This window comes from Scyliorhinus torazame, chromosome 10 (genome assembly GCF_047496885.1).
Source record: "Scyliorhinus torazame isolate Kashiwa2021f chromosome 10, sScyTor2.1, whole genome shotgun sequence".
Classification (NCBI taxonomy): domain Eukaryota; kingdom Metazoa; phylum Chordata; class Chondrichthyes; order Carcharhiniformes; family Scyliorhinidae; genus Scyliorhinus; species Scyliorhinus torazame.
The window spans coordinates 214486238-214514018 of record NC_092716.1 but is presented as its reverse complement, the minus strand read 5'-3'; the positions used below and the strand labels follow the sequence as shown (position 1 = coordinate 214514018).

Below are 27781 nucleotides of genomic sequence, written 5' to 3'. Positions count from 1 at the left end.
GAATTGAACCTGCGCTGTTGGCTTTGCTCTGTCACAAACTAGCTGTCCAGCCAGCTGAGCTAGACTGGCCCCCGAGTAAATAGTCGGAGACTGAAGCCATTGTCTTGATCCTGATCACAAATTCCATTCCCTTTCCACCATTTTCAGCTATCTTGGGTTGAACTTGAGGATTCACCCCTGACTGCATGTTCTTCCATCGCCACTCCTATCTCAGCCCATTACAAATATTCCAAAGCTCCCTTGGTTGGCCTCCCATCCTCCATGCTCCATAAATTTCAGGCCATCCAAAACACAACCAAGCTCCATATGTACTTTGCCCTGGTTCTCATCCATTTCTGTTGGCTCACGGACCCATCACCCTGGGTTTAAATCCCTCATAGGTTGCCCGTCCCTGTAATCCCTTCCAAGTCTTGTAATCTCCTGCCCTGCCCACGTACCCATCCTCAAACACTATTTTTCCGGTTTTGGTCTCATCCGCTCCCTTGCCACACCTCATGTGCCCCTCTATAGACTTCAGCCACCTTGGCTCCATTCTCTGGAATTCTCTCTCTACGCCTCCCTGTCATTCCAATACCCCAGCCTCCTTTAATAGACTTCTTCAAATCAATCTCTGTCGGATTTCCACAAATGCAAGTTCCTCTTGTAACTCCAATGTTAGTCTTGGCTTCATAACTCGGCTCTAGTCCAAAACAATTACTGCAAATCAAACTTCTGTTGCTTCACCGACAATTCCCTTTTCTCACACTAACCATCTTGTCTCGCTGAGTGAGTTAATTTAGTGTCAGTCTTTTATGGCAAGCACATGATCACAAGGATTAAATGAAGATCACATTAAAACATCACAGTGAACAGCCAGGAGAGAGTTTCCTTGCTTCAGAGCTGGATTCAGGCAGATGACCAAGAGGTGAAAAGTACATTCTGCCACCCAGTCTTTAAATCTCTTGCAATGACATTCCTTCCGTCTTGTGTGAATATCCGGCCATTGGTCAATATTTTCTTTTACATTAGCTTTTAATTACTCTGGATCCCGTCCCTTATGGGAAAAGGCTTAGGAAATCAGAAGCACAAAGGGACTTAGGATTCCCAGTTCAAGATTCTCTTAAGGTTAGCGTGCAGGTTCAGTCGGCAGTTTGGAAGGTAAATGCAATGTTAGCATTCATGTCGAGAGGGCTAGAATACAAGACCAGGGATTCACTTCTAAGGATGCATAAGGCTCTGGTCAGACCCCATTTGGAATATTGTGAGCAGTTTTGGGCCCCGTATCTAAGGAAGGATGTGCTGGCCTTGGAAAGGGTCCAGAGGAAGTTCACAAGTATGATCCTTGGAATGAAGTGCGTCTCGTACGAGGAACGGTTGAAGACTCTGGGTCTGTACTCGTTGGAGTTTACAGGATACGGTGAGGCCTGGATAGAGTGGTAGTGGAGGATGTTTCCACTAGTAAGAAAAACTAGAACCAGAGGACACAATCTCAGACTAAAGGGATGATCCTTTAAAACAGAGATGAGGAGGAATTTCTTCAGCCAGAGGGTGGTGAATCTGTGGAACTCTTTGCCGCAGAAGGCTGTGGAGGCTAAATCACGGAGTGACTTTAAGACAGAGATAGATAGGTTCTTGATTCACAAGGGGATCAGGAGTTATGGAGGGAAGGCAGGAGAATGGGAATGAGAAAAATCTCAGCCACGATTGAATGGTGGACCAGACTTGTGCGGCCGAGTGGCCTAATTCTGCTCCTATAACTTATGGTAATCATTTTCGAGCTTCGGGCACCACAGTGGTTAACACTGCTGCCCACAGTGCCAGGAGCCCAGGACGATTTCAGGCTTGCGTGACTGTATGGAGTTTGCATGTTCTCCCCGGAAAACACCCTGGGTTTCCCAGGTGCTCTGGTTTCTTCCCACAGTCCAAAGATGTGCAGGTTAGGTGGATTGGCCATGTTGAATTGTCCCTCAGTGTCCAAAGCTGCACAGGTTAGGTGGGGTTACAGGGATAGTGCAGGGGAGTGGGCCTAGGTAGGGTGCTCTTTCAGAGTGTCAGTGCAGATTCAAAGGGCCAAATTGCCTCTTTTTGCACTGTAGGTATTCTATGGATTATTTTCTCCCCAAATTACATTCAAAAAGGAAAACTCTAAAACAGAATTTAACAAGCACAGTAGGATCCAGAATAGCTGTATAGTTGTTGTCTTAAGGGGGAGGGATGAGAATGTCTTTTCCAAAATTCAGCAAAATACACCGAGAATGAGGATTCCTCAGTCACCCTGATAAGCTCCTAAAATCAAAATCACAATCTTATCCAGAACTGCGGCTCCAAAAACTTCCCCCAACCATTTACCTTTCCAGTAAGCAACTCGAAGGACATTCCCGGACTGCTAAACACTCAGCGTGCACTTTTCCCAGAACAATGAGCCGGCTAAATGTATACTGGTTTGTTGGTAACCCCAGAATTAAAATTCCTAGGTGCGAGCACAAACATTCCATTCTGTGCCAGAATGCTTTGGTGCTGTCTCCAGGAATTTGCATCTCATCCCAACAATGGGCACAATAATTCCCAAGAACATGGTCCAACTCACTCCCAAACACTCCCTTCCTTTGCTAGAACTGTGGCTCCCTCATCTCCAGCCTGATTTGATGCTTCCCTTGTGGCAAGGTCTCACATACAACATAACGATTACTACATAGATTTAATAGGCTCACATACTAAAACACCCAAAATACAATATCATGGAAAATTCACCAGTATTTTTTAAAATTTATTTAACTATGGTACAAATAAAAAGACAAATATAACATCTCAATATTCAAGGACATAAATAATTAATTGAATTGTCATATCTAGGTACTCTTTACAGTCAAATTCTATGCTGCGTATACCATCCACAGAAGGTCATGTGCTGTGCTGCTCAACTCTCCACAATTCAACCAACCAGGCATCGAGTTGTTCTCAACTCAGCAGAATTAAAAGGGTTTACAATACCTTGCAACCTCTGGAGTTCATACAATCAATTGTGCGTTTAATGGCCGGATTCGGTGGTTCAATCAGCTCCACTTGTGTCTTGACGCTGTTCTCAAAGTATGGACCAATCAGAATATAATTCTCTCCATGCTGATCCACTGTCAACTTGGTTTTGGTTTGGATGACAGTGTAGATACCACCCACTAGAACAGAGAAAGATCAGCAGGAAATTGAACAAAGGGATATACATCAAGACCCATATGGATAATTTCACCACCAACTTGTATTTATACAGTGCCTTTATTAAAGGAAGATTTCCAAAACAATAAACAGGAATGTAAGCAGACAAAAATTGGCACGGATCCAAAGACATCAAAAGAACAAAGAAAGCATTAAAAGAAAAAAGACCACGCACTACCTCCCCTCTCATGGATTCTGGTTAAATCATCTAACCTCCTTTGGGAAATTCTCCCAATATATTCAACTATAGTACAAATAATGTAGTGGCACAAGATTCTCACTGTTCCAAAACATAAATGATTCACGGACAGGTTATACTTAGCTGGTCTTTAGAGTATTGATAAGTAGCAAAATCCGCATGGCTTATTCAGCAGAACTCCAAAGTGTCAATCTATTATATTCAACACTACCTGACAGCACTTCATAAGTAATGCCACAACGTTCAATTCTTCCCCTTCTCATGCTCAAGCATCGCTTCACTGTGTATATACCTACCCTTATAACCTTCACTTCCATTCCTAACCAGATATTTATCCCACTCTCACCACAAAGTGATATTTCTCCAATTCTCAAACATGCCAAATTGTGGCTTCTCCAAATTAGATGGTCAAGGTCATGTGAAGTAATAGCCAGTGTTCTCTGAATGTATTACGAACTAAGCTGAAATTACTTATATTCCATATATAGGACCTATACATCCAGCCACTGGAAGCAAATTTCAATGCATCAGTCGGCTCAATTTGAAAATTAATTTAGTTTGGGCTCCTCCAACTCAGAATCACAGAATCGTTACAGTGCAGAAGGAAGCCATTCGACACAGAGTATCTGCACCAGCTCTCCAGCATCATGACTTAGTGCCGTTCTCCTGCATCGTCCCAGTGTCCCTGCACACTGTTTCTGTTCCATGTGGCACAGTGGTTAGCACGACTGCCTCACAGCACCAGAGACCCAGGTTCAATTCTGGGCTTCGGTGACTCTGTGTGGAGTCTGCACGTTCTCCCCGTGTCTGCGTGGGTTTCCTCCCGGTGCTCCGGTTTCCTCCCACAGTCCAAAGATGTGCAGGTTAAGTGGATTTGCCACGCTAAATTGCCCCTTATTGTCCAAAGGTTAGGTGAGGTTACGGGGATAGGGCAGGGGAGTGGGCCTAGGTAGGGTGCTCGGAGGGTCGGTGCCGAATGGCCTCCTTCTGCGCTGTAAGGATTCTATGGTTCTATTTTATGGGTCTATAATCATCTAATGCCCTTTTGAATGCCTTATTGAAACTGCCCCCACACTTCCAAGCAGTGCATTCCAGATCCAAACCACTCGTGTGAAAAAGTTTTTTCTCGCATTGCATATGCTTCTTTCACAAATCACGTTACGTCCATATCCCATTCTTGATCCCTCTGCAAGTGGGAACAGTTTCTCCCCATCTGCTCTGCACACTGCCATCGCTGCCCCCTCCTCTCCGCACTGCCATCGCTGCCCGCTCGCCGCACTGCCATCGCTGCCCCCACTCTCCGCACTGCCATCGCTGCCCCCACTCTCCGCACTGCCATCGCTGCCCCCACTCTCCGCACTGCCATCGCTGCCCGCTCTCCGCACTGCCATCGCTGCCCCCACTCTCCGCACTGCCATCGCTGCCCCCACTCTCCGCACTGCCATCGCTGCCCCCACTCTCCGCACTGCCATCGCTGCCCCCACTCTCCGCACCGCCATCGCTGCCCCCACTCTCCGCACTGCCATCGCTGCCCCCACTCTCCGCACTGCCATCGCTGCCCCCACTCTCTGCACTGCCATCGCTGCCCCCGCTCTCCGCACTGCCATCGCTGCCCCCACTCTCATCGCTGCCCGCTCTCCGCACTGCCATCGCTGCCTGCTCTCCACACTGCCATCACTGCCCCCACTCTCCGCACTGCCATCGTTGCCCCCACTCTCCGCACTGCCATCGCTGCCCGCTCTCCGATCGCTGCAGCCCCTCCTCACTAGCATCACTGCCCCCCTCCCTCCACAGGCATCCTTTCACCCTACACAGGCATCTCATCCACCCCCGATACAGGCATCTCATTTCCACCCCCACCCCCCCTACACAGGCATCTCATCCCACTCCCCCCTACACAGGTATTTCATCCCCCCAACAAAGGCTCCTTCCCCCCCCCCTGCATAGGCATCTCCCCGCCCCCCCCCCCCCACCACCCCCCCCCACCCACACAGGCATCTCATCCCCCCCGTCCACAGGCATCCACTGCCCCCTACACAGGCGTGTCCACCCTCCTACACAGGCATCTCCTCTCCACTCTCCACCCCCCACCCACCACCCCCAACACAGGCATCTCATTCCTCCCTACACGGGCGTCTCAACACCCCCGGCGCGGGCGTCTCATCCCCCCCGGCGCGGGCGTCTCATCCCCCCCGGCGCGGGCGTCTCATCCCCCCCGGCGCGGGCGTCTCCTCCCCCCCCGGCGCGGGCGTCTCCTCCCCCCCGGCGCGGGCGTCTCCTCCCCCCGGCACAGGCATCTCCTCCCCCCGGCACAGGCATCTCCTCCTCCCCTACACAGGTATCTCCTCCTCCCCTACACAGGTATCTCCTCCCCCCTACACAGGTATCTCCTCCCCCCCTACACAGGTATCTCCTCCCCCCTACACAGGTATCTCCTCCTCCCCTACACAGGTATCTCCTCCTCCCCTACACAGGTATCTCCTCCTCCCCTACACAGGTATCTCCTCCCCCCTACACAGGTATCTCCTCCCCCCCCCCCCTACACAGGTATCTCCTCCCCCCCCCCCTACACAGGTATCTCCTCCTCCCCTACACAAGTATCTCCTCCCCCCTACACAGGTATCTCCTCCCCCCTACACAGGTATCTCCTCCCCCCCTACACAGGTATCTCCTCCGCCCTACACAGGTATGTCCTCCCCACTACACGGGCGTCTCCTCCCCCCCACCCCCCCCACCTCCCAACACAGACATCTCATTCCTCCCTACACAGGCATCTCATCCCCCCCCTACACAGGCATCTCATCCACCCCCTACACAGGCATCTCATCCCCCCTCCCCTACACAGGCATCTCATCCCCCCCCCCCTACACAGGCATCTCAACCCCCCAAACGGGCATCTCAACCCCCCCCCCCCCCCAACACAGGCATCTCACCCCCCCCACACAGGCATCTCATCCCCCCCTTAACAGGCATCTCAACCCCCCCCCCCTACACAGGCATCTCAACCCACCCCCCAACACAGGCATCTCATCCCCCCCCTACACAGGCATCTCATCCCCCCTACACAGGCATCTCTTCCCCCCCCTACACAGGCATCTCTCCCCCCCCCTACACAGGCGTCTCCTTCCCCCCCCTACACAGGCGTCACCTTCCCCCCGCTACACAGGCGTCTCCTCCCCCCCCACTACACAGGCGTCTCCTCCCCCCTACACAGGCATCTCACCTCCCCCTACACAGACATCTCACCCCCCCCCCTACACAGGCATCTCATCCCCCCCCCCCTACGCAGGTATCTCATCCCACTTCCCTACGCAGGCATCTCATTCCCCCCCCCCCCGACATAGGCATCTCATTCCACCTCCCTACACAGACACCTCATTCCCCCCTGCACAGGCATCTCATCCACTCTACACAGGCATCTCATCCCCCCCCCCCCCCCACCCCCCCCCCCCAACACCGGCATCTCATCTGCCCCCACTCTCTGCACTGCCATCGCTGCCCCCACTCTCCGCACTGCCATCGCTGCCCGCTCTCCGCACTGCCATCGCTGCCCCCACTCTCCGCACTGCCATCGTTGCCCCCACTTTCCGCACTGCCATCGCTGCCCGCTCTCCGATCGCTGCAGCCCCTCCTCACTAGCATCACTGCCCCCCCCTCCCTCCACAGGCATCCTTTCACCCTACACAGGCATCTCATCCACCCCCGATACAGGCATCTCATTTCCACCCCCACCACCCCTACACAGGCATCTCATCCCACTCCCCCCTACACAGGTATTTCATCCCCCCAACAAAGGCTCCTTCCCCCCCGCCCCTGCATAGGCATCTCCCCGCCCCCCCCCCCACCCCCACCCACACAGGCATCTCATCCCCCCCGTCCACAGGCACCACTGCCCCCTACACAGGCGTGTCCACCCTCCTACACAGGCATCTCCTCTCCACTCTCCACCCCCCCACCCCCCCCCAACACAGGCATCTCATTCCTCCCTACACGGGCGTCTCAACACCCCCGGCGCGGGCGTCTCAGCCCCCCCGGCGCGGGCGTCTCATCCCCCCCGGCGCGGGCGTCTCATCCCCCCCGGCGCGGGCGTCTTATCCCCCCCGGCGCGGGCGTCTCCTCCCCCCGACGCGGGCGTCTCCTCCCCCCGACGCGGGCGTCTCCTCCTCCCCTACACAGGTATCTCCTCCTCCCCTACACAGGTATCTCCTCCCCCCCTACACAGGTATCTCCTCCCCCCTACACAGGTATCTCCTCCTCCCCTACACAGGTATCTCCTCCTCCCCTAGACAGGTATCTCCTCCCCCCTACACAGGTATCTCCTCCCCCCCTACACAGGTATCTCCTCCCCCCTACACAGGTATCTCCTCCCTCCTACACAGGTATCTCCTCCCCCCTACACAGGTATCTCCTCCCCCCTACACAGGTATCTCCTCCCCCCCTACACAGGTATCTCCTCCCCCCTACACAGGTATCTCCTCCGTCCTACACAGGTATCTCCTCCGTCCTACACAGGTATGTCCTCCCCACTACACGGGCATCTCCTCCCCCCCCAAACAGGTATCTCACCCCCCCACCCCCCAACACAGACATCTCATTCCTCCCTACACAGGCATCTCATCCCCCCCTACACAGGCATCTCATCCACCCCCTACACAGGCATCTCATCCCCCCTCCCCTACACAGGCATCTCACCTCCCCGCTACACAGGCATCTCATCCCCCCCCCCCCTACACAGGCATCTCAACCCCCCAAACGGGCATCTCAACCCCCCCCCCAACACAGGCATCTCACCCCCCCCCACACAGGCATCTCATCCCCCCCTTAACAGGCATCTCAACCCCCCCCCCCTACACAGGCATCTCAACCCACCCCCCAACACAGGCATCGCATCCCCCCCTACACAGGCATCTCATCCCCCCTACACAGGCATCTCTTCCCCCCCCCTACACAGGCATCTCTCCCCCCCCCCCCTACACAGGCGTCTCCTTCCCCCCCCTACACAGGCGTCACCTTCCCCCCGCTACACAGGCGTCTCTTCCCCCCACTACACAGGCGTCTCCTCCCCCCTACACAGGCATCTCACCCCCCCTACACAGACATCTCACCCCCCCCCTACACAGGCATCTCATCCCCCCCCCCCCCTACGCAGGTATCTCATCCCACCTCCCTACGCAGGCATCTCATTCCCCCCCCCCTACACATGCATCTCATCCCACCTCCCTACACAGGCATTTCACCCCCCCCCCCGACATAGGCATCTCATTCCACCTCCCTACACAGACACCTCATTCCCCCCTGCACAGGCATCTCATCCACTCTACACAGGCATCTCATCCCCCCCCCCCCCCCCCAACACCGGCATCTCATCCCCCACCCCTACACATGCGTCTCATCCCCCCCCTACACAGGCATCTTATACCCCACTACACAGACGTCTCCTACGCCCTACACAGGCATCTCATCCCCCCCTCCCCCACACAGGCATCTCATCCCCTCCCCTACACAGCCACCTTAACCCCCCCCTACACAGGCATCTCATCTCCCCTACACAGGCATCTCTTCCCCCCCACTACACAGACATCTCACCCTCCTCCTCCCCCCTCCCCCTACACAGGCATCACATCCCCCCCCCCAACACAGGCATCTCATTCCCTCCCCCTACACAGGCATCTTATCCCCCCTACACAGGCATCTCCCCCCCCCCTACACAGGCGTCTCCTTCGCCCTACACAGGCATCTCATCCCCCCCCCCACACAGGCATCTCATCCCCTACACAGGCATCTCAACCCCCCCTATACAGGCATCTCATCCCCTCCCCTACACAGCCACCTTATCCCCCCCTACACAGGCATCTCATTCCCCCCCCCCCCCTACACAGGCATCTCATCCCCCCCTACACAGGCATCTCATCCCCCCCCTACACAGGCATCCCCCCTCCGCTAGACAGGCATCTCATCCCCCCCACACAGGCATCTCACCCCCCCTACACAGGCATCTCCTCCCCCCCCTACACAAGCATCTCATCCCCCCTACACAGGCATCTCAACTCCCCCCCTACACAGGCGTCTCACCCCCCCCCCCCCTACACAGGCATCTCAGCTCCCCCCCTTCATAGGCATCTCACCCTCTCCCCCCCCCTACACAGGCATCTTATCCCCCCTACACAGGCATCTCAACTCCCCCCTACACAGGCATCTCAACTCCCCCCTACACAGGCATCTCATCCCCCCCCCCACACAGGAATCTCCTCCCCCCCCCCCCCACAGGCGTGTCCTACCCCCTCTACACAGGCGTCACCTCACCCCCCTACACAGGCGTCCCCTGCCCCCGCTTCACAGGCGTCCCCTGCCCCCGCTTGATAGGCAGTCTTCCACCCCACCCCTACTGTACAAGCGTAGTCTCCTCCGCCCACTCACTGCACAGGTATTGTCTCCCCCTCCTCCCTGCTGCACGGGCATTGTATTCCATTCCCCCCCCCACCCCCGACCAATCACGGACATCAGCACCCAACCTCCCCCCCTCCCCCACTGCACGGGCAACGTCTCCCCAACCCCCCACCCCCCAACTGCACAGGCATCTTCTCTCCTCTCCCCTCCCCCCCCATCCCCCCTGCACAGGCATCGTCTCCCCCCCCCCCACTGCACAGGCATCATCTCCCCGCCCCCCCCCCCACACTGCACAGGCATCGTCTCCCCCCCCCGCCAACTGCACAGGCATCGTCTCTCCCCCCCCCCCCCCGCACATACATCGTCTCTCCCCCCCCCCGCACAGACATGGTCTCTCCTCCCCCCCCCCGCACAGACATCGCCCCCCCCTTGCACAGGCAACGCCCCTCCCCCTAGCCCCCCCACACAGGCATTGCCCCTCGCCCCCCAGTCCCCCTCCCCACACAGGCATCGCCCCCTCACCCCCCGCAGAGGCATCGCCCCCCCCCGCACAGGCAGGGCCCCCCCCGCCCCGCGCAGGCATAGCCCTCCCCCCCCCCCCACACAGGCATGGCATGGCCGCCGCTCCGCACAGGCATGGCCCCCAGCCCCGCACAGGAATGCCCCCCCCCGCACAGGCATCGTCTTTCACCGCCCCCCACATAGGCATCGTTCCCCCCCCACTGCACGGGCATCGTCCCCGCCCACACTGCACGGGCATCGTCCCCGCCCACACTGCACGGGCACCGTTCCCCCCCCCCCCCCCTGCCACTACATAGGCATCATCCCCCACCTCCTGCCCTTCACAGGCATCGCCCCCCCCACCTCCTGCCCTTCACAGGCATCGCCCCCCCACCTCCTGCCCTTCACAGGCATCGCCCCCCCCACCTCCTGCCCTTCACAGGCATCGCCCCCCCCCACCTCCTGCCCTTCACAGGCATCGCCCCCCCCACCTCCTGCCCTTCACAGGCAACGCCCCCCCCTCTTCACAGGCGTCGTTACCTTGCCTCCCCCCCTTCACAGGCATCACCTCCTCGCCTTCCCTCTCCTTCACAGGCTTTGCCTCGCCTCCTCCCCCTTGACAGGCGTCGCCTCCTGCCCCCCTTCACAGGCGTCGTCACCTCGCCTCACCCGCTTCACAGGCGTCGCCTCTCGCCCCCTTCACAGGCGGTGCCACCTCCCCCCTTCACAGGCGTCGCCTCCTTCCCCCCCCCTTTCACAGGCATCACTATGGGATTGTTAAAAAACCCTAATGTACTGTATGATTTTCCAGGTCTCGCTGCATATAAACATGAATTGTTTCAGTATCTGAGGAGTCATGACTGGTGCTCAACATTGTGTAATTGCCAGCGAACATCCCGGTTTGTGACTTAATGGAGGAAAGATGATTGATGAAGTGGCTGGAAATGATTGGTTCTAGGAACGCCTGAGGAACTTCTGCAGTAATGTCCCAGGACTGAGGTGACTGATCACCAACAACCACCCTTCTTTGTGCAAGATATAGGGCGGGATTCTCCCCTAACCGGCGGGGCGGGGGGTACCGGCGTGATGGAGTGGCGGGAACCACTCCGGCATCGGGCCGCTCCGCACCTTTAGTGGCCAAACCCTCACCTTGAGGAGCTAGGCCCGCGCCGGAGCGGTTTCCGCTCCACCGGCTGGCGGGAAAGGCCTTTGGCACCACACCAGCCGGGGCCGAAAGGTCTTCGCCGAGCGACGCGGGTCCGCGCATGCACGGGAACGTCAGCGGCTGCTGACGTCATCCCCGCGCATGCACAGGGGAGGGGGTCTTTTCCGCCTCCGCCATAGTGAAGACCATGGCGAAGGCGGAAGAAAAAGAGTGCCCCCACGGCACAGGCCCGTCCGCGGATCGGTGGGCCCCGATCGCTAGCCAGGCCACCGTGGGGGCACCCCCCGGGGCCAGATCGCCCCGCGCCCCCCCCCCCCCCGCCCCCCCCCCCAGGATCCCGCGCCGCCTTGTCCCGTTCAAAAGGTGGTTTAATCCACACTGGCGGGACAGGCATTCCAGCAGCGGGACTTCGGCCCATCGCGGGCCGGAGAATCGGCGGGGGTGGGCGCAATTCCCGCCCTCGCCGACCGGCGCGGCGCGATTCCCGCCCTCGCCGAATCTCTGGTGGCGGAGACTTCGGGACACGGCGGGGGCGGGATTCACGCCAGCCCCTGACGATTCTCCGACCCGGCGTGGGGTCGGAGAATCCCGCCCCAGATTCCAACCAGTGGAGAGTTTTGCTCCAATTATCACAGACTTCAATTTTACTCGTGAACTTTGATGCCACACTCAGTTAAATGCTGCCTTTTAGTTAAGTGCAGTCATTCTCACCTCACGTCTGGAGGTCAGCTCTTGCATCCATGTTTAAACCAAGGCTGTAATGAGGTTAGGAGGCGAGGGGACCTGGTGGAACCCAAGCCAAGCATCAGATCAGTGAGCAGATTACTGCTGAATGAGTGCCGCTTGACAGCATTGTTGACAACACTTTCCATCCCTTTGCTATTGGTCAAGAAGGGGCAGTAATCACTGAATTGCATTGGTCTTGTTTTTGTTTTGTGCAGAGGACACAGCTGGGCATGTTGTCAGGTCAATGTTAGTGTTGAAGTTCCTTCCATAAACTTCACCGTCTCTCCACCGCTCTCTCCTCCTTTAAGGACTTCCTACATTTTTGACCAAACTCTTTATCATCCCTGGTAATATGTTTGAGTCTTTGGATCCTTGTCAATTTTTGCATGATTACCTTCCTGTGAAATGCCTTGTAAATTTTCCTATAAAAAGCAACTGCATAAATGCAACTTGTTGTTGAAATTATTCATATTGCAAGGGCCATATTTTAACCTTTTCTGAAGCACTAAAACCAGATAATGCATCGTATAGTGCTGCTATAGATTTTTTTCCCCCTCTAATTGATTGTGTTCTAGCTTTGAAAGGAGATCAGCAAACTTAACAAAAAAAAATAATCAAGTCATTTCAATAAAGATAGCACTTACGGAAAGCAACTCAATTCTTATTTTACAGACAAGCCATTTCTGATTCCTATTCCCACTCTGTCCAACTGAGGCCAAGAATTGGTATCATCATTACTGGATAGGAAAGGAGGTAAGTGAATCAGCTTCCCCCCGCCCCCCACCCACCACTCTGTATGTAGCAACATCTCCTGGGGTAGTCCATATTGGATGTAAAAGGATCAGGTCATAAGAGTTTTACAGCACAGACCCATCGTCTTTGTGCCGGCCATCAAGCTGGCACATCCCATTTTCCAACACTTGATCGGTAGCCTTGTATGCTATGGCATTTCAAGTGCTCATTGAAATGCTTCTTAAATGTTGTCAGGGTTCTCCCGTCTCTACCACCCTTTCAGTAAGTGAGCTCCAGATTCCCACCACTCTCTAGGTGAAAATGTTTTTCCTCAAATTCCCTCTAATTTGCCATCTTCTTACCATAAATTTATGGCCCCTGGTTATTGACCCCTCTATTAAGGTTCATTCCTCGCTACCCTATCAGTGTCTCTCATAAGTTTGTACAACTTAATCAGGTCTCCCCTCAGCCGTCTCTGCTCGAAGTAAAACAACCCCAGTCTAGCCAGCCTTTAGACAACATCCTTGTGATTCTCCTCAGCATTCTCTCCAGCGCTTAGGACCTCTTAAGCAACCCTGACCTCTGATCCTGGAAGAGTCCCATCTCGAGTCTTTCACCAACTTGGGTATCTCAGACAATGAATTATCTATTGTGTCATGTGAGAGTACCTTAAAGAAATTGGTGTTTATAAATGGGTGTGTATATAAATATCTGTAGTGAGAGCACCTTTAAGAAATGGGTGTTTACTACTGCAGTGATGTCAGAGAGTGGGTGGAGCTGGGCTGTCTGTCAGCTTTTTTACTTTCTTTTTAGGCTGTTTGCTGCAGGGTGTGTTTTAGTTTCTTTTTCAGTGTTGGAGCTGAAGCCAGACAGAGTGGGTGTACTGTTGATCTCTCTGCCATGAAAAGACTAGCTCTTGATCATTTGGTGAATTCAGAATTATAAATGTTCTCAGTAGTGAATGTAAACCTAATGTGCTTCTGTTGAAAGGTGTTTCTTCTGTCTTCTGGATGTTGTTTGAGAAGTTATTAAGGATTACTTAGTGTTGTATTCTTTGGGGGTTGTATTTGAATTGATGGTTTGCTAAGATGTTCACTGTATGTTTCAAAAATGTTAACTTGAGTTCATAGAATAAACATTGTTTTGCTTTAAAAATTACTTTTCCATTTCTGCTCTACCACACCTGTAGAGTGGGCCATGTGCTCCCCATACCACAATCTATTAAAAGTTGTGGGTCAGGTGAACTCCATGATCCACTTTGGGGTTCTCTAAACCCTGGCCCATAACAAATGAGAAGGGTGATGACACCTCCTTTAATATCCAACCAACATTCACTAATTAATTAAACACAAAGAATCACCACTAAGTGAGGTGTTGTAATGCAACCACATCAATGGAACCATTAGTCAGGAAGTCTCAGGTGAGGCGTGAGGAAGAGAACTGAAAAACAAAATATAACATCTCTAATTTCCTCAAAAATGTGAAATCCTGTGAATTGAAGCCCAATCTTAACCCCCAATACTGCAAAATAGTCCCGAGTTATTCATTCAGATATTTATTTCCCAAACAGAACCTTTTGTAAATCATTTGCAACTTTCTATGATTTTTCTTCCCGAATCTCCAGTTTAAAAAAAAACGGGGAATTATTTTTTTCAAACCTGGCAGAGCTCCCGCGGCGCTATTCATGTTGTGTCGGAGGGTATCTTGTCTTATAGTCAGGAGAATATGATGCATCACACAGAAGGCACTAACTAATGGAATCAGTGAGACAAACTATAATTAACCCCAACTTTCAACAACCAGCAATCGCTGTAATTAACAGCAGGAAAGACATTTTTTGCTTGTTGATTACAGCTTGTAACCTGCATGATTTGACAGCTGCAGTCTCACATTGCAGTTACCATGGTTACAGGGGACAGAGTCTTTTGGAACATTTTATGGCAGGATGATAAAATTACAACACGCAACATAAATACATTCATTTAACCCTAATTCTGGTTTACGAGTTCACGCAGGATTACTCTATCATGGAATTATCATGGACTTCCCCGCCATCACCTGCTGCTTTTAAGGCAAAGAATAATTTAGCAACACTGTTGGTCTTTGCAGAACTCTTCTCGATACATAATTAATAGGCTGTGAAACACTTTGGGATGTCCCAGGTTGATGAAAGGCTCCGAAACAAAAGAGAAAATGCTGGAAAATCTCAGCAGGTCTGACAGCATCTGTCGGGAGAGAAAAGAGCTCACGTTTCAAGTCCGATGACTCTTTGTCAAAGCTACTATCTAGAAGGACAAGAGCAGCCTTGGTGAAAGGCTCCATTTGGACTCTTTCCAGGGTCAGAGGTCAGTGTTGCACGAGCACTTCTAAAAGTGTGCATTCATCTGTTGTCGAAGACAAGAAAAATAGGACAATTGGAGTACTATGTGCAGTTTTGGTCTGCTTCCTTGAGAAAAGATACAACAACATTGGAAGCAGTTCAGAGAAGGTTCACTCGACTGATTTCAGGGATGAAAGGGTTGTCTTCTAACAAAAGGTTGTCGGGTTGGGCCTATATCCATTGCTGTTCAGAAGAATGAGAAATGATCTTACTTGAAGCGCAAGATTCCGACAGGAGTTCACAGGGTGGATGCTGAGAGGGTGTTACCCTGAGAATAGAATTAAGGGACACAGTTTAAAAGTACAGGGTCTCCCATTTAAGAGTGAGATGAGGAGATTTTGTTCTCTCTCAAAGGGACTTTAGTCTGTGGAATTCTCTTCCCCAGAGAGCAGTAGAGGCTGGGGGATGGAGTATTTTTAAGACTGAGTTAGATAGATTCTTGAGGGAGTCAAAGATTGTAGGGTAGTAGACAGAAAAGTGTAGTTGAGACCACAATTAGGTCAGCCATTATCTTATCAAATGTCAGGGGAAGCTTGAGGGGCTGAATGGCCTACTCCTGCTTCTCATTCATCTGTTTGCATGTTCATAAATGTAAAATTAATCTTGGCCTCGAGAATAGAGGAGTGTGTGCCAGGGGTGATAGGGGAGGACCAGATAGGGTTTGTGTGCCAGGGGTGATAGGGGAGGACCAGACAGGGTTGTGTGTGCCAGGGGTGACAGGGGAGGACCAGATAGGGTTTGTGTGCCAGGGGTGATAGGGGAGGACCAGATAGGGTTTGTGTGCCAGGGGTGATAGGGGAGGACCAGACAGGGTTGTGTGTGCCAGGGGTGACAGGGGAGGACCAGACAGGGTTGGTGTGCCAGGGGTGATAGGGGAGGACCAGACAGGGTTGGTGTGCCAGGGGTGATAGGGGAGGACCAGACAGGGTTTGTGTGCCAGGGGTGATAGGGGAGGACCAGACAGGGTTTGCGTGCCAGGGGTGATAGGGGAGGACCAGACAGGGTTTGTGTGCCAGGGGAGGACCAGACAGGGTTTGTGTGCCAGGGGTGATAGGGGAGGACCAGGCAGGGTTTGTTTGCCAGGGGTGATAGGGGAGGACCAGACAGGGTTTGTGTGCCAGGGATGATAGGGGAGGACCAGACAGGGTTTGTGTGCCAGGGGTGATAGGGGAGGACCAGACAGGGTTCGTGTGCCAGGGGTGATAGGGGAGGACTAGACAGGGTTTGTGTGCCAGGGGTGATAGTGGAGGACCAGACAGGGTTTGTGTGCCAGGAGTAATAGGGGAGGACCAGACAGGGTTTGGAAAAGGAGGCAGTTAACGGCCAACGTCTGAAAGCTCTTAAATGTGATCATGATACCCTCGAAGGGTAGGGAGGTGAAGGTAGTGGTCGCTGTCATAATATACACCAGTATATCATGGTGCAGACACACACACTGATGGCCACACAGCAAGACCAATCAACACACACAACACCGCAGCCAATCACCAGTTAGAGCACACTCACTATATAGACAGAGGGCATCAGAGTTCCCGCTCATTCGGGATGCAGCCTCTCAGAATGACAGAGCTTACAGCTAACAGCACAGATCTTCACCATGTGCTGAGTGCATAGACTGGTTCGGACAGGCATAGGTATTTAGTTTAATCTAACATCGTGTTAACCCACAGTGAAAGTATGTTCAACAGTTTCTAGCTTAATAAAATAGTGTTGTACTATTTTAAGTGTTGGTAGCCTGTATGTGTTCCACGGATCCAGAGCACCCAACACATCAGTCGCCATGGATGCGGAGAAGGCCATTGATCGGGTGGAGCGGGAGTATCTGTGGGAGGTCCTGGGGTGGTTTGGGTTTGGGCAGGGTTTTGTGGACGGGGTCCGGTTGCTGTGCCAGGCATCGGTGGCAAGCGTGCGGATGAACCGAGCAAGCTTGGATGATTTTAGGCTGCACCGGGGGACGAGGCAGAGATGTCCACTCTTCCCACTATTGTTTGCCTCGGCCTTAGACCCATTGGCGATGGCATAGAGAACGTCAAAGGGCTGGCAGCAGATAGTGCAGGGGGAGGGGGAATGGAGCACAGGGTCTCGCTATACGCGGACGACCTATTCCTGTACATTTCTGACCTGTTGGAGGGGGATTAGAGAGATTATGAGGATCCTCGGGGAATTTGCCAGTTTCCGGGGTATAAATTGAATATGGGAAAGAGTGAGGTCTTTGCGATCCAGGCGAGGGGCAGGAGAGGAGATTGGGGGGATGCCGTTCAAGGTAGTGGGTGGGAGTTTTCGGTATCTGGGAATTCAGGTGGCACAGGGATGGGAGTAGCTACACTAATTAAATTTAGCTTGGTTAGTAGAGCAGATGAAGGAGGACTTTCGAAGGTGGGATATGCTCCCGTTGTCACTGGCGGGAGGGTATCGACCGTAAAGGTGACGGTTCTCCCGAGATTCTTGTTTTCATTCCAGTGTCTCCCTATTTTTGTTCCAAAAGCCTTTTTTAAAAGGGTCAATGCGGTGATCTCTGGGTTTGTGTGGGTGGATAAAACCCCGCGAGTAAAGAAGGTGCTGTCCCTATCGAATTTCAGGCACTATTATAGGGCGGCAAGTATAGCAATGATCAGGAAGTGGGTAGTGGGGGAGAGATCGGTATGGGAGCGGGTGGAAGCAGCATAATGTAAGGGCACAAGTTTAGGGGCACTGGTAACGGCACCTCTGCCATTCTCGCCGGCTTGGTAGGCCACAAGGGCAGCTTTAAGGGCGTGGGGACAGTGGCGGAAGCACATGGGAGTGGAGGGGGCATTGGTATGGATTCAAATTTGTGGCAACCACAGTTTGTGCTGGGGGGGGGGGGCTAAATGGGGGTGATGGAGTTGGCAGCAAGCTGGCATTGAGCGGATAGGGGACCTGTTCATTGACGGCAGCTTTCTGTGCTTCGAGGACTTGGAGGAGGAGTTTGAGCTGCCAGATGGGAACGAGTTCCGGTATCTGCAGGTGAGGGACATTGCAAGGAGGCAATGAAGCAAGGAGATACAGGACCATAAGACATTGGAGCAGAATTAGGCCACTCAGCCCATCAAGTCTGCTCTGCCATTCAATCATGGCTAATATTTTCTCATCCCCATTCTCCTGCCTTCTCCCCATAACCCCTGATCCCCTTATGAAATGAAATGAAATGAAAATTGCTTATTGTCACAAGTAGGCTTCAATGAAGTTACTGTGAAAAGTCCCTAGTCGCCACATTCTGGCGCCTGTTCGGGGAGGCTGTTACGGGAATTGAACCGTGCTGCTGGCCTGCCTTGGTCTGCTTTCAAAGCCAGCGGTTTAGCCCTGTGCTAAACAGCCCCTATTAATCAAGAACCTATCTATCTCTGTCGAAAAGGCACTCAGTGAATTGGCCCCCACAGTCTTCTGTGGCAAAGAGATCCCCCCTCATCCTTCTAAACTCCAACGAGTATAGAGCCAGAGTCCTCAACCATTCCTCATACGACAGGTTCTTCATTCCACGGATCATTCTTGTGAACCTCCTCTGGACTCTTTCCAAGGCCAGCACATCCTTCCTTCGATACGGGGCCCAAACCTGCTCACAACACTCCAAATGGGGTCTGACCAGAGCCTTTTATAGCCTTGGAAGTAAATCCCTGGTCTTGTATTCTAGCCCTCTTGACATGAATGCTAACATTGCATTTGTCTTCCTAACTGCCGACTGAACCTGCACGTTAACCTTAAGAGAATCGTGAACAAGGCCTCCCAAGTCCCTTTGTGCTTCTGATTTCCGAAGCATTTCCCCATTTAGAAAATAGTCTATGCCTAAATTCCTCCTACCAAAGTGCATAACCTCACACTTTTCCACTTTGTATTTCATTTGCCACTTCATTGCCCACTCTCCTAGCTTGTCCAAGTCCTTCTGCAGCCCGCCTGCTTCCTCAATATTACCTGTCCCTCCGCAGATCTTTGTATCATCTGCAAACTTAGCAACAGTGCCTTCAGGTTTAGGGGCTGTTTAGCACAGCGCTAAATCGCTGGCTTTGAAAGCAGACCAAAGCAGGCCAGCAGCACGGTTCGATTCCCGTAACAGCCTCCCTGAACAGGCGCCGGAATGTGGCGACTAGGGGCTTTTCACAGTAACTTCATTTGAAGCCTACTCGTGACAATAAGCGATTTTCATTTTCATTTTCACTTTCAGTACCTTCTTCCAGATCATTAATGTATATTGTGAAAAGTTGTGGTCCCAGCACTGACCCCTGAGGCACACCACTAGTCACCGGCTGCCATCCTGAAAAAGACCCCTTTATCTCCACTCTCTGCCAGTCAGCCAATCCTCTATCCATGCCAGGATCTTACCCTGAACACCAGGGGCTCTTAACTTATTTAACAGTCTCCTATGCGGCACCTTGTCAAAGGCAAATGTCACGCCCATGGTATTAAAGAAAAGGGTGACACCGAGTCCAGAGGTGAAGATTTTTGGAGTGTCAGAAGACCCAGGAGTCCAGGGGGTGACAGAGGCTGATGTTTTGGCCTTTGCTTCCTTGGTAGCCCGGAGATGGATCTTATTGGCTTGAAGGGACTCTGAGCCCCTTAAATCGGGGGGTATGGGTTCGTGAGACAGGCTGAGATTCTCAGGCTTGAGAAGGTTAAGTTTGCCCTGAGGTTCAGCGTTAGGGTTCACACAGAGGTGGCAGCCGTTTATCGACTTCTTTGGAGAAAATTAAGCTGCCAGCAGATACAATAAAGGAGGGGTGTGGGGGGAGATAGCTTAGGCGGGATCTGCGAGTGGAGGAGGGGAGTGCTGGGGTGTGTGTAAGCCATGTTGGCTGGGTATGGTTGTTAGTTGGGAGTGTGCTGTTCACTGTGTTATGTTTGCTTTTGAACATACAGAACAGAAGGAGGCCATTCGGCCCATCGAGTCTGCACCAATCCACTTAAGCCCTCACTTCCCACCCCCAACCCCGTAATCCAACAATCCCTCCTACCTTTTTGGACACCGAGGGCAATTTAGCATGTCCAATCCACCTATCCTGTACGTCTTTGACAACCGGGGCACCCAGAGGAAACCCACGCAGAAACAGGAGAACGTGCAGACTCCACACAGCCAGTGACCCAGCGGGGAATCGAACCTGGGACCCGGGAGCTGTGAAGCCACAGTGCTAACCATTGTGCTACTGTGCTGCCAAATTGTTGTTAAAATTTATAAATGCCTTCATAAAATGGTTTAAAAAAAATAAATGTAAACTTAATTCATAACATGTTATTTTCAACTGTATTAGAGGTTTTACATTTAGAACTACACTCTAGAACGGGCAATGCCAAGCTGCACGTAGCTCTTCTGTTGATCTGAAGTAGTTCTGACGTTTCAAAATTATTCAATATAGATTGGCTCTATGCCAGGGTGAGTACATTAGTCATGTGCACTTCTCAATTCAGAAAGTGGGATGTGCCATTTTCTTTGGATGCTGAATTTTCAAGAGTATGAGAGTGAAGTTGAAAAGTGAGACAGGGGGTTGACTGCTGTTTACCAGAGTGGAGAGCAGCAGGGGAGGAGACCAGCAGCAAGCAAGAGTAGTTGCAGAAAACTGGGGGCTTTGCTGCATTCAAGGTCAGGGGAATTTTAGTTTCCAAAGTAACACATTACAACAGTGAATACATTTCAAAGTAGTTCATTGGCTTTGATGCACTACCAACATCTATTGCCCAGAAACTGAACTGGACAAGCCATATAAATACCGTGGCTACAGGAGTAGGGTAGAGGCTAGGAATCCTGTGGCAAGTAACTCAGTTCCTGACCTCACTAAGCCTGTCTACCATCTAAAAGGCACAAGTCAGGAGTGTAATAGAATACTCTTCACATGCCTAGATGAGTGCAGCTCCAACAGCACTCAACAAACTCAACACCAATTGGGACAAAGCAGCCCGCTTGATCGCTCCCTCTCCCACAAACATTCAGGGCCTGGTCGAACAGCCTCGTCGCACCTGACTCAGGACGCGAAGGAGCCGTTAAATTTTGTAACACTCGGGACACCTCGCGAGATATAACAAGATTTTGCACGACGTCGTGATCTGGATCTCGCCCACACTGGGTGGGATCCTGATTTGCATATTTAGGTGAGCAGTTAGGCTCACTTAAATGTGTCTGCACGAGATTCTATCAAGGCCGTTGATAGAATATCCATGCCTGGAAGACCTTGCTATGGTGCTGTTTAGCACTTTGAGCAGAAGTGCATCAGCTGTTTGCCTGTCTGTCTGTTGTACATTCCACAAGTCTGCACCCTTTCCATGTTAACCTTATCAACCTTTCCTGAGTTTAATGGAGTTTTTGAATCATGCACATGAAGTGCTGCAGCTTCTTGTGGCTGATCTGTATCTCGGAACTGATCCTTGTAGCAAATGCACTGCTCCTGTTACAAGCTAGTATTAGTTTTGCGATATTATCTGTTGCTAAATTAGGTGCGCGTGTCTCATGACTAATCAAAAATGCCTGACACTCCTCCAACCCCTTACTCCAAATTTAGGGAATAGGCATGAAATAGCTCTAAATAATGAGTTCAGTGTTCGTACTCTCGATCTTACAATCAAATATCATTATACCATCAACTCCAGCAGCTGAAAACTGTAAAACCGATCACCTCCCCCAGTCTTCCCTTCCCACCATAATCTACAGATCTTTACACCCCAAGCTTGTAGTCACCCATTCAGTACAGCTAATTTATTGCAGTTTCTATCTTGTACTGTTTAAAATTGGTGGTCAAGGATGTCCCTGGTGTGGAACAGAGAAAGTGGAAAGGAAATTGAAAGATTTTCTTACGGTGAGGAAGAGCTCATTTAGAACCAATATTGTTGCAATCCTCAACCCAAATGCAGCCTGCAGTCATTTTTCCTGAATTTCAGCAGTCCTGTGTTATTGGTCTTTTTCTTCTTGATATAACTGAAAGAAACCTTTAAGTGAACTATTATCTATGATAACACCCTTGATGGAACAGATAATGGTATATGAGGTACATGGCCAGGCTTCAGTCAACTTACTGGTCACATTTGTCCTTCATTTCTTTGACCTCTTTTCCTGAAGGTACTGGTTTATTCTTATGAATGACGGTGGATGTATCATGTCTCTTATAATATGGTCAGATAAATCATCAGTGGATTGTCCAGAGATCTGCTCCCCCACCACTGCCTTTAGCTTCCCAAACACACAAGAATGTCATACATTAGTGAAGACCTTGAGAATCCCAATATACAAAGTACACAGAAATAACTCGTTGCTTTGGGCACCTGTCTTTCCAGTTGACAGCTCTCTGCATCTATAGCTAAGGGACTATCTTTCCAGTGTGATGGAATTATCTTATTGCAACTTTAATTGGCAAAAACACTGCTCAATTTGGAATTAATCCACAAAACTAGGAAGTTCCAGGTTGGATTCCTCATCCGTGCACCTGTACAGCAGCTGGTTTAATTAATAAGGTTGCCAAGACTCACTGTTTCAAGTCACATATAAAGAAGAGTCACTTGGGCAAGGTGCTGGAGGACAGTCGGCATCATGGAATCGCGCTCCAGCCTGGGACAGTAGCTCTGGTGTGCCGGAGAAAAATGAAGGTTTTTTTGTTTTACAGGAGGAAAGGGTTAATTTGTAACCATCACCTGCTTCAGTTATTTATGTGAAAGTGTTTTCATGTACTTATATTTTGAAAATGCATCCAAAGTCATATATAGAAACAGCCGGACTGACTTGTAAACACTGACATTCAGAACTCTCTTCTGTTTGGTTCCCAAGCTGCGTCAAAGTGGCAAAATGTCAACCAGAAGCTGGAGCACCTCCAAGCAGGGATCCAGGATGCATCAGCAGTGGCTGGGAGCAGGTCATTCACATCGCCTTTCAGAGACAATGTTGAGACTAACCTGATTGAAAATGGGGACATTTTACAATTTATTTTTACCTCAATACAGTCTTTGTGTATTTACAATTAGCATAGGACACAACTAATGTTGTTATTAGCGGTATATAAAAGGGAATTAAGGAGGAAATTGATCAAAGCATATGAAAACAAATAAGTGGTATATGGACAAGGCAAATCTAGACATCGTTTCCCTGCCTTTTGGCAATGATCAAGCATGAGATCAAGGGTAATGCCTGTTCTTGTCAGCTTGGATCTAATGGCCGGGATTCTCCGCCGGCGTGGTTCTCCGTTATGCCGGCGCCCGGGGGTTTCCCAACGGCATGGGGCTGCCCCACAATGGGAAACCCCATTGGCCAGCCGGCATAACGGAGAATCCCGCCGGCGGGTCGGGGCAGAAATGTGGCACGGCGGGGTGGAGAACCCCACCCAATATGTCTCTTTTGTGGGGACCATGAATTGGATTCAATTTGAATTGTTTTTTGGAGCAAGCAAGGAGATGAATTAGGTGCTGCCCTGTCCACTCTGCACATTAAGTTTGTAATTCTCAGAAAGGAATTTAAAAAAATTAAAAATCTGGAATATTACTTCAAAAAATGCCAGGTAAGCTGGACCAGAAGACAAACTTAAATGAGAGAAAGGGCAATTTAAAACCAATATTAGAAGCTCTGCATTCAGAATAACCTTCCAAGCTGGATAGTGAATGACTGCAAACAGGAAGAAGATGCAGTGAGTTACTATGATGGGGGGGCTTGAACATCCTAGACTTTCCTGTCTGGGGATCCCTCTATTATTGAGGTTCCTGAAGAGTGTCAGTGGCCTAAAGTGCTCCAAGTATGCAGAGCAATTGTATTGGGGGGGGGGGGGGGGGGGGCTACAGGAATAACCTGCTTGCTACTCAACAAAACAGAAAACAAAATGTAGTATTGTACATAAAATGAAAGAGATTGCTTCACAGCTGGTCTGACGCCAAGATATAAACGTTCAGGAAACCCGAGCATTGGCTGGAATTCCTTCAGTCTTCTCTGAAGGATGAGTTTGGATGGGCAGAATGACCTTTTCTTGTCCTTGACCTTTATATTCTAATCTATGGGAATTATAAAATCCTGATGAACATAACATCTATGTATTGAAACCTTGATATTACGGCACCATGACATTTTAAATAATAAAGCGCATTTAATAAATATATGAACGCGTTTTTAAAGCATACTCAGTACGTGTTGCTGCATTATATTAAGGCACAGGAGTGTCTGCAGGGTTACAACTCGTTACGTTGTTTCGCAGCAGGGGGTTGGTTTGTCAGCTCGCCTGCCTCGTCCAGAGCCTGCGCTACCGGCCCACTGGCCGGCCTCCCGCCGCAGCCTTCCTTACCTTTATTCGCGACTTCCCAGGCGACCTCGAACAGAATGAGGTTTTCGGCTGGGAGTTCATCCTCGAAGCCGGTGAGCGAACTGTAAGAAGGCGAGCTACTCAGGAAGGACATGGTGCTGAGATCCCAACGACAGGAACTGGGTTCGAGAATAACTTAGAACTGTGCACGGGCGCTACTGAGCTCTGTGGCTGGCACCGAGCCAGCTGCCGGCAGCACCTACACTCACCGCTAGGAGAGGGGGGAAGAATCATCGCAGATTGCGAGGCGCACTGACCACTGGAGACCAACAGAGGGAGCTGGTTTACAGGAAGCGCCTTGAAAATGAATGAATGGACGGATAAATGATTGGACGAATGAAGCAAGCAAGGTGGGCTGACAGCTGGCCAGGATGCGAGTCAGCACTTGAAGTTGTTTCTGATTTAAGTTCTCACGTTTGGGGCAGCACGGAAGCACAGTGGTTAGCACAGTTGCTTAACAGCTCCAGGGTCCCTGGTTCGATTCCCGGCTTGGGTCACTGGCTGTGTGGAGTCTGCACGTTCTCCCTGTGGCTGCGTGGGTTTCCTCTGGGTGCTCCGTTTCCTCCCACAATCCAAAGATGTGCAGGTTAGGTGGATTGGCCATACTAAATTGCCCTTAGTCTCCAAAAAAGGTTGGGTGGGGTTACGGGGATAGGTTGGAAGTGTGGGCTTAATTGGGGTGCTCTTTCAAAGGGCTGGTGCAGACTCTGCCGAATGGCCTCCTTCTGCACTGTAAACTCTATGACCAACACGTACAACATCTCAACAGGAAGGTTTAAGAGTTAAAAAATTAGGAAGATATTAAATGGAACACACACCATGCCAGTGGGGGAGATTTGGAAAAGGTAAGGGGAAGCTTGGTTGAAAAGATGAATTTTAAGAAGGTGGAGATGGAACATATGTTAAAGGTGGTTAAGAGTGAAATTCCAGAGTGGTTCTTGGTTATAGACACTGTCAACATTGAAAATTATTGGGTACCAGATTATCATAGAATTTACAGTGCAGAAGGAGGCCATTCAGCCCATCGATTCAGCACCGGCTCTTGGAAAGAGCACCCCACCCAAGGTCAACACCGCCACCCCATCCCCATAACCCAGTAACCCCACCCAACTCTAAGGGCAATTTTTGGACACTAAGGGCAATTTATCATGGCCAATCCACCTAACCCGTACATCTTTGGACTGTGGGAGGAAACCGGAGCACCCAGAGGAAACCCACGCACACACGGGGAGGATGTGCAGACTCCGCACAGACAGTGACCCAAGCCAGAATCGAACCTGGGACCCTGGAGCTATGAAGCAATTGTGCTATCCACAAGGCTACCGTGCTGCCCCTAACTGGTAACATAGTTAGGAATGGCATTTGTTAAAACAGGTCACAGTTTAAACTACAATGAATGTTAAATGACCGAGATATGAAGCAAGATTGGAGAACTTTGGACCTTATTTAGGCTCTAAAGTGAGTTTGCAAACTCTATATTCCTCCTGTAGTTTTCATGTAATCAAGATTAAAGTTAGAAACACAGGACAGAAATAATTTTTCCATTTTTATCTACGTGTTAATAACATTTGGAGTTTGGCGGGACTGTTTGGCCTACAATCATAACTCATTCAGTTGGGTTAAAATAAATGATTACATTTGTATTTAAGTTACAAAAATGTGATGTATATTCTGTGCCTTACACTTCTCTTGCAGCTGACATATGGAGAAGATCATGTTCACAGTAGATCATCCAGCCAGAAACCACAGTGATTCTGGATACACTTGGTCTGGCGTGAAGGCCTTAAACATCGATTTGCGCACCTGGGAGAAAATTAGTTGTCAACGGAGGGAAATGGTGGCACCATCTGTGGGCTGGCATGTGCCACCATGATCAGTGGCTGCATCAATTTGGCAGCAGCTGCTATCATTGAAAGCAACAACCCACAACGACAGCTGTGGAACTTTAACTTACAGATTGATTTCTCCAGCCATCAGCAAAAGTCCATCAAGAGGAGCTACCCCGTCCTTAATTGGTTTGATTAGCTGTATGTCCATCATTGTCCACAGATGGAAGACTGCGCTGTCAACACTAGTTGCAAACAATTTTTTTAACCATAAGAAAAGCTAGCAACGTCTAACTACTCTAAAGGTACCAGTCTTGGTAGTAGTTACATTCGTCCATGTGGGACCTCAGAAAAAGCCTTGCTGAAGTCCAAGTAGACTAGGTCAAATATATTGTCATCGACACACCTGGTCACCTCTTCAAAAGCTTCATTCAAGTTGGCAGACATGACCTCGCCTTAACAAAACCAAGCCGACTGTTCTTCAATAATCCCTGCCTCTCCAAATGCTGATTAATTCTGTCTCTTAGAATTGCTTCCAATAGTTTCCCCACCACAGAGGTTAGACTCTGGCCTGCTTTATCCCTTCCTCCCTTCTTGAATAATGGTACCACATTGGCTATCCTCCAGTCCTCCGAAACCTCTCCTCTGGCCAAAGAGGAATTGAAAATTATTGCCAGCATCCCTGTTATTTCTTCCCTTGCCTCACTCAACAGCCTGGAATGCATTTCATCTGGACCTGGAATGTATTTAATCTGGTCCTCCTCCCACTTACGCCTAACATCCTCCACTGAGGCGCTCTCTCTATACAACAGCTCCCTACATATATCCGAGACCTTTCCCTCTCCTACGTCAGCCTGTCATACAACTCAAAACCTCCTTTCCGTCTATGTTAATTTCTTTAATTTTTATCATAGTCCTTTTCCCTGATTTCTATACCTACATCGTCCCTCTCACTAGTGAACACCGACACAAAATATTCATTTAGAACCCTATCTACGTCCTCCAGCTCCACACAAATCCCCACTGTGGTCCTTAATGGGTCCTACTCTTTCTCTAGTTATCCTTTCATCCTTCATGGACTTGTAAAACAACTTCGGATTTTCCTTTAATTTTACCTGATAGTATCTTATCATGTCCCGTTTTTCACCTAATTTCCTTTTCTCGGTTCCCTCTTGCGCATTCTACACTCCTCTCGGGTTTCTGCTGTTTTGAGCCCTTGATATCTGCCATACCTATTTATCCAATGCAGTATATCCCTCGATATCCTGAGTTCACTGGATTTGTTGGTCCCACCCTTTTACTTTGTTGGAACACTCGTTCGATTAACGTTACCCAGTGTTGGGAAATGAAATGTACGATTTTGATCGAATGACATCTTGGTGTTTGTTTTCCAGATAAATCAATAAT

General features: G+C 50.7%; 1 protein-coding gene and 1 long non-coding RNA gene across 5 annotated transcripts in view; one reads left to right on the top strand and one right to left on the bottom strand.

The window, feature by feature from the left end:
• LOC140384553 (glycogen [starch] synthase, muscle-like) overlaps window positions 1–24684 on the bottom strand; it is a 234218-nt gene extending 209534 nt beyond the window's left edge. Inside the window, exons 1-2 of one of the 2 annotated variants that reach the window (XM_072466355.1) lie at window positions 24531–24682; window positions 2971–3152 (exon numbers count right to left, since the gene is read on the bottom strand). In XM_072466355.1, the coding sequence (XP_072322456.1) occupies window positions 2971–3152; window positions 24531–24642 (294 nt within the window). In that variant the 5' untranslated portion in view covers window positions 24643–24682. Of the gene's footprint in view, window positions 1–2970; window positions 3153–24530 lie in introns of both variants that reach the window. The other variant, XM_072466356.1, reaches the window with a different exon arrangement.
• Window positions 24685–24719: 35 nt separating this feature from the next.
• Window positions 24720–27781, top strand: part of LOC140384554 (uncharacterized) — a 98281-nt gene continuing 95219 nt past the window's right edge. For all 3 annotated transcript variants that reach the window (XR_011933083.1, XR_011933085.1, XR_011933084.1), the window contains exons 1-2: window positions 24720–24898; window positions 26244–26679. This is a non-coding gene — a long non-coding RNA (uncharacterized lncRNA). The remainder of the gene's footprint in view (window positions 24899–26243; window positions 26680–27781) is intronic.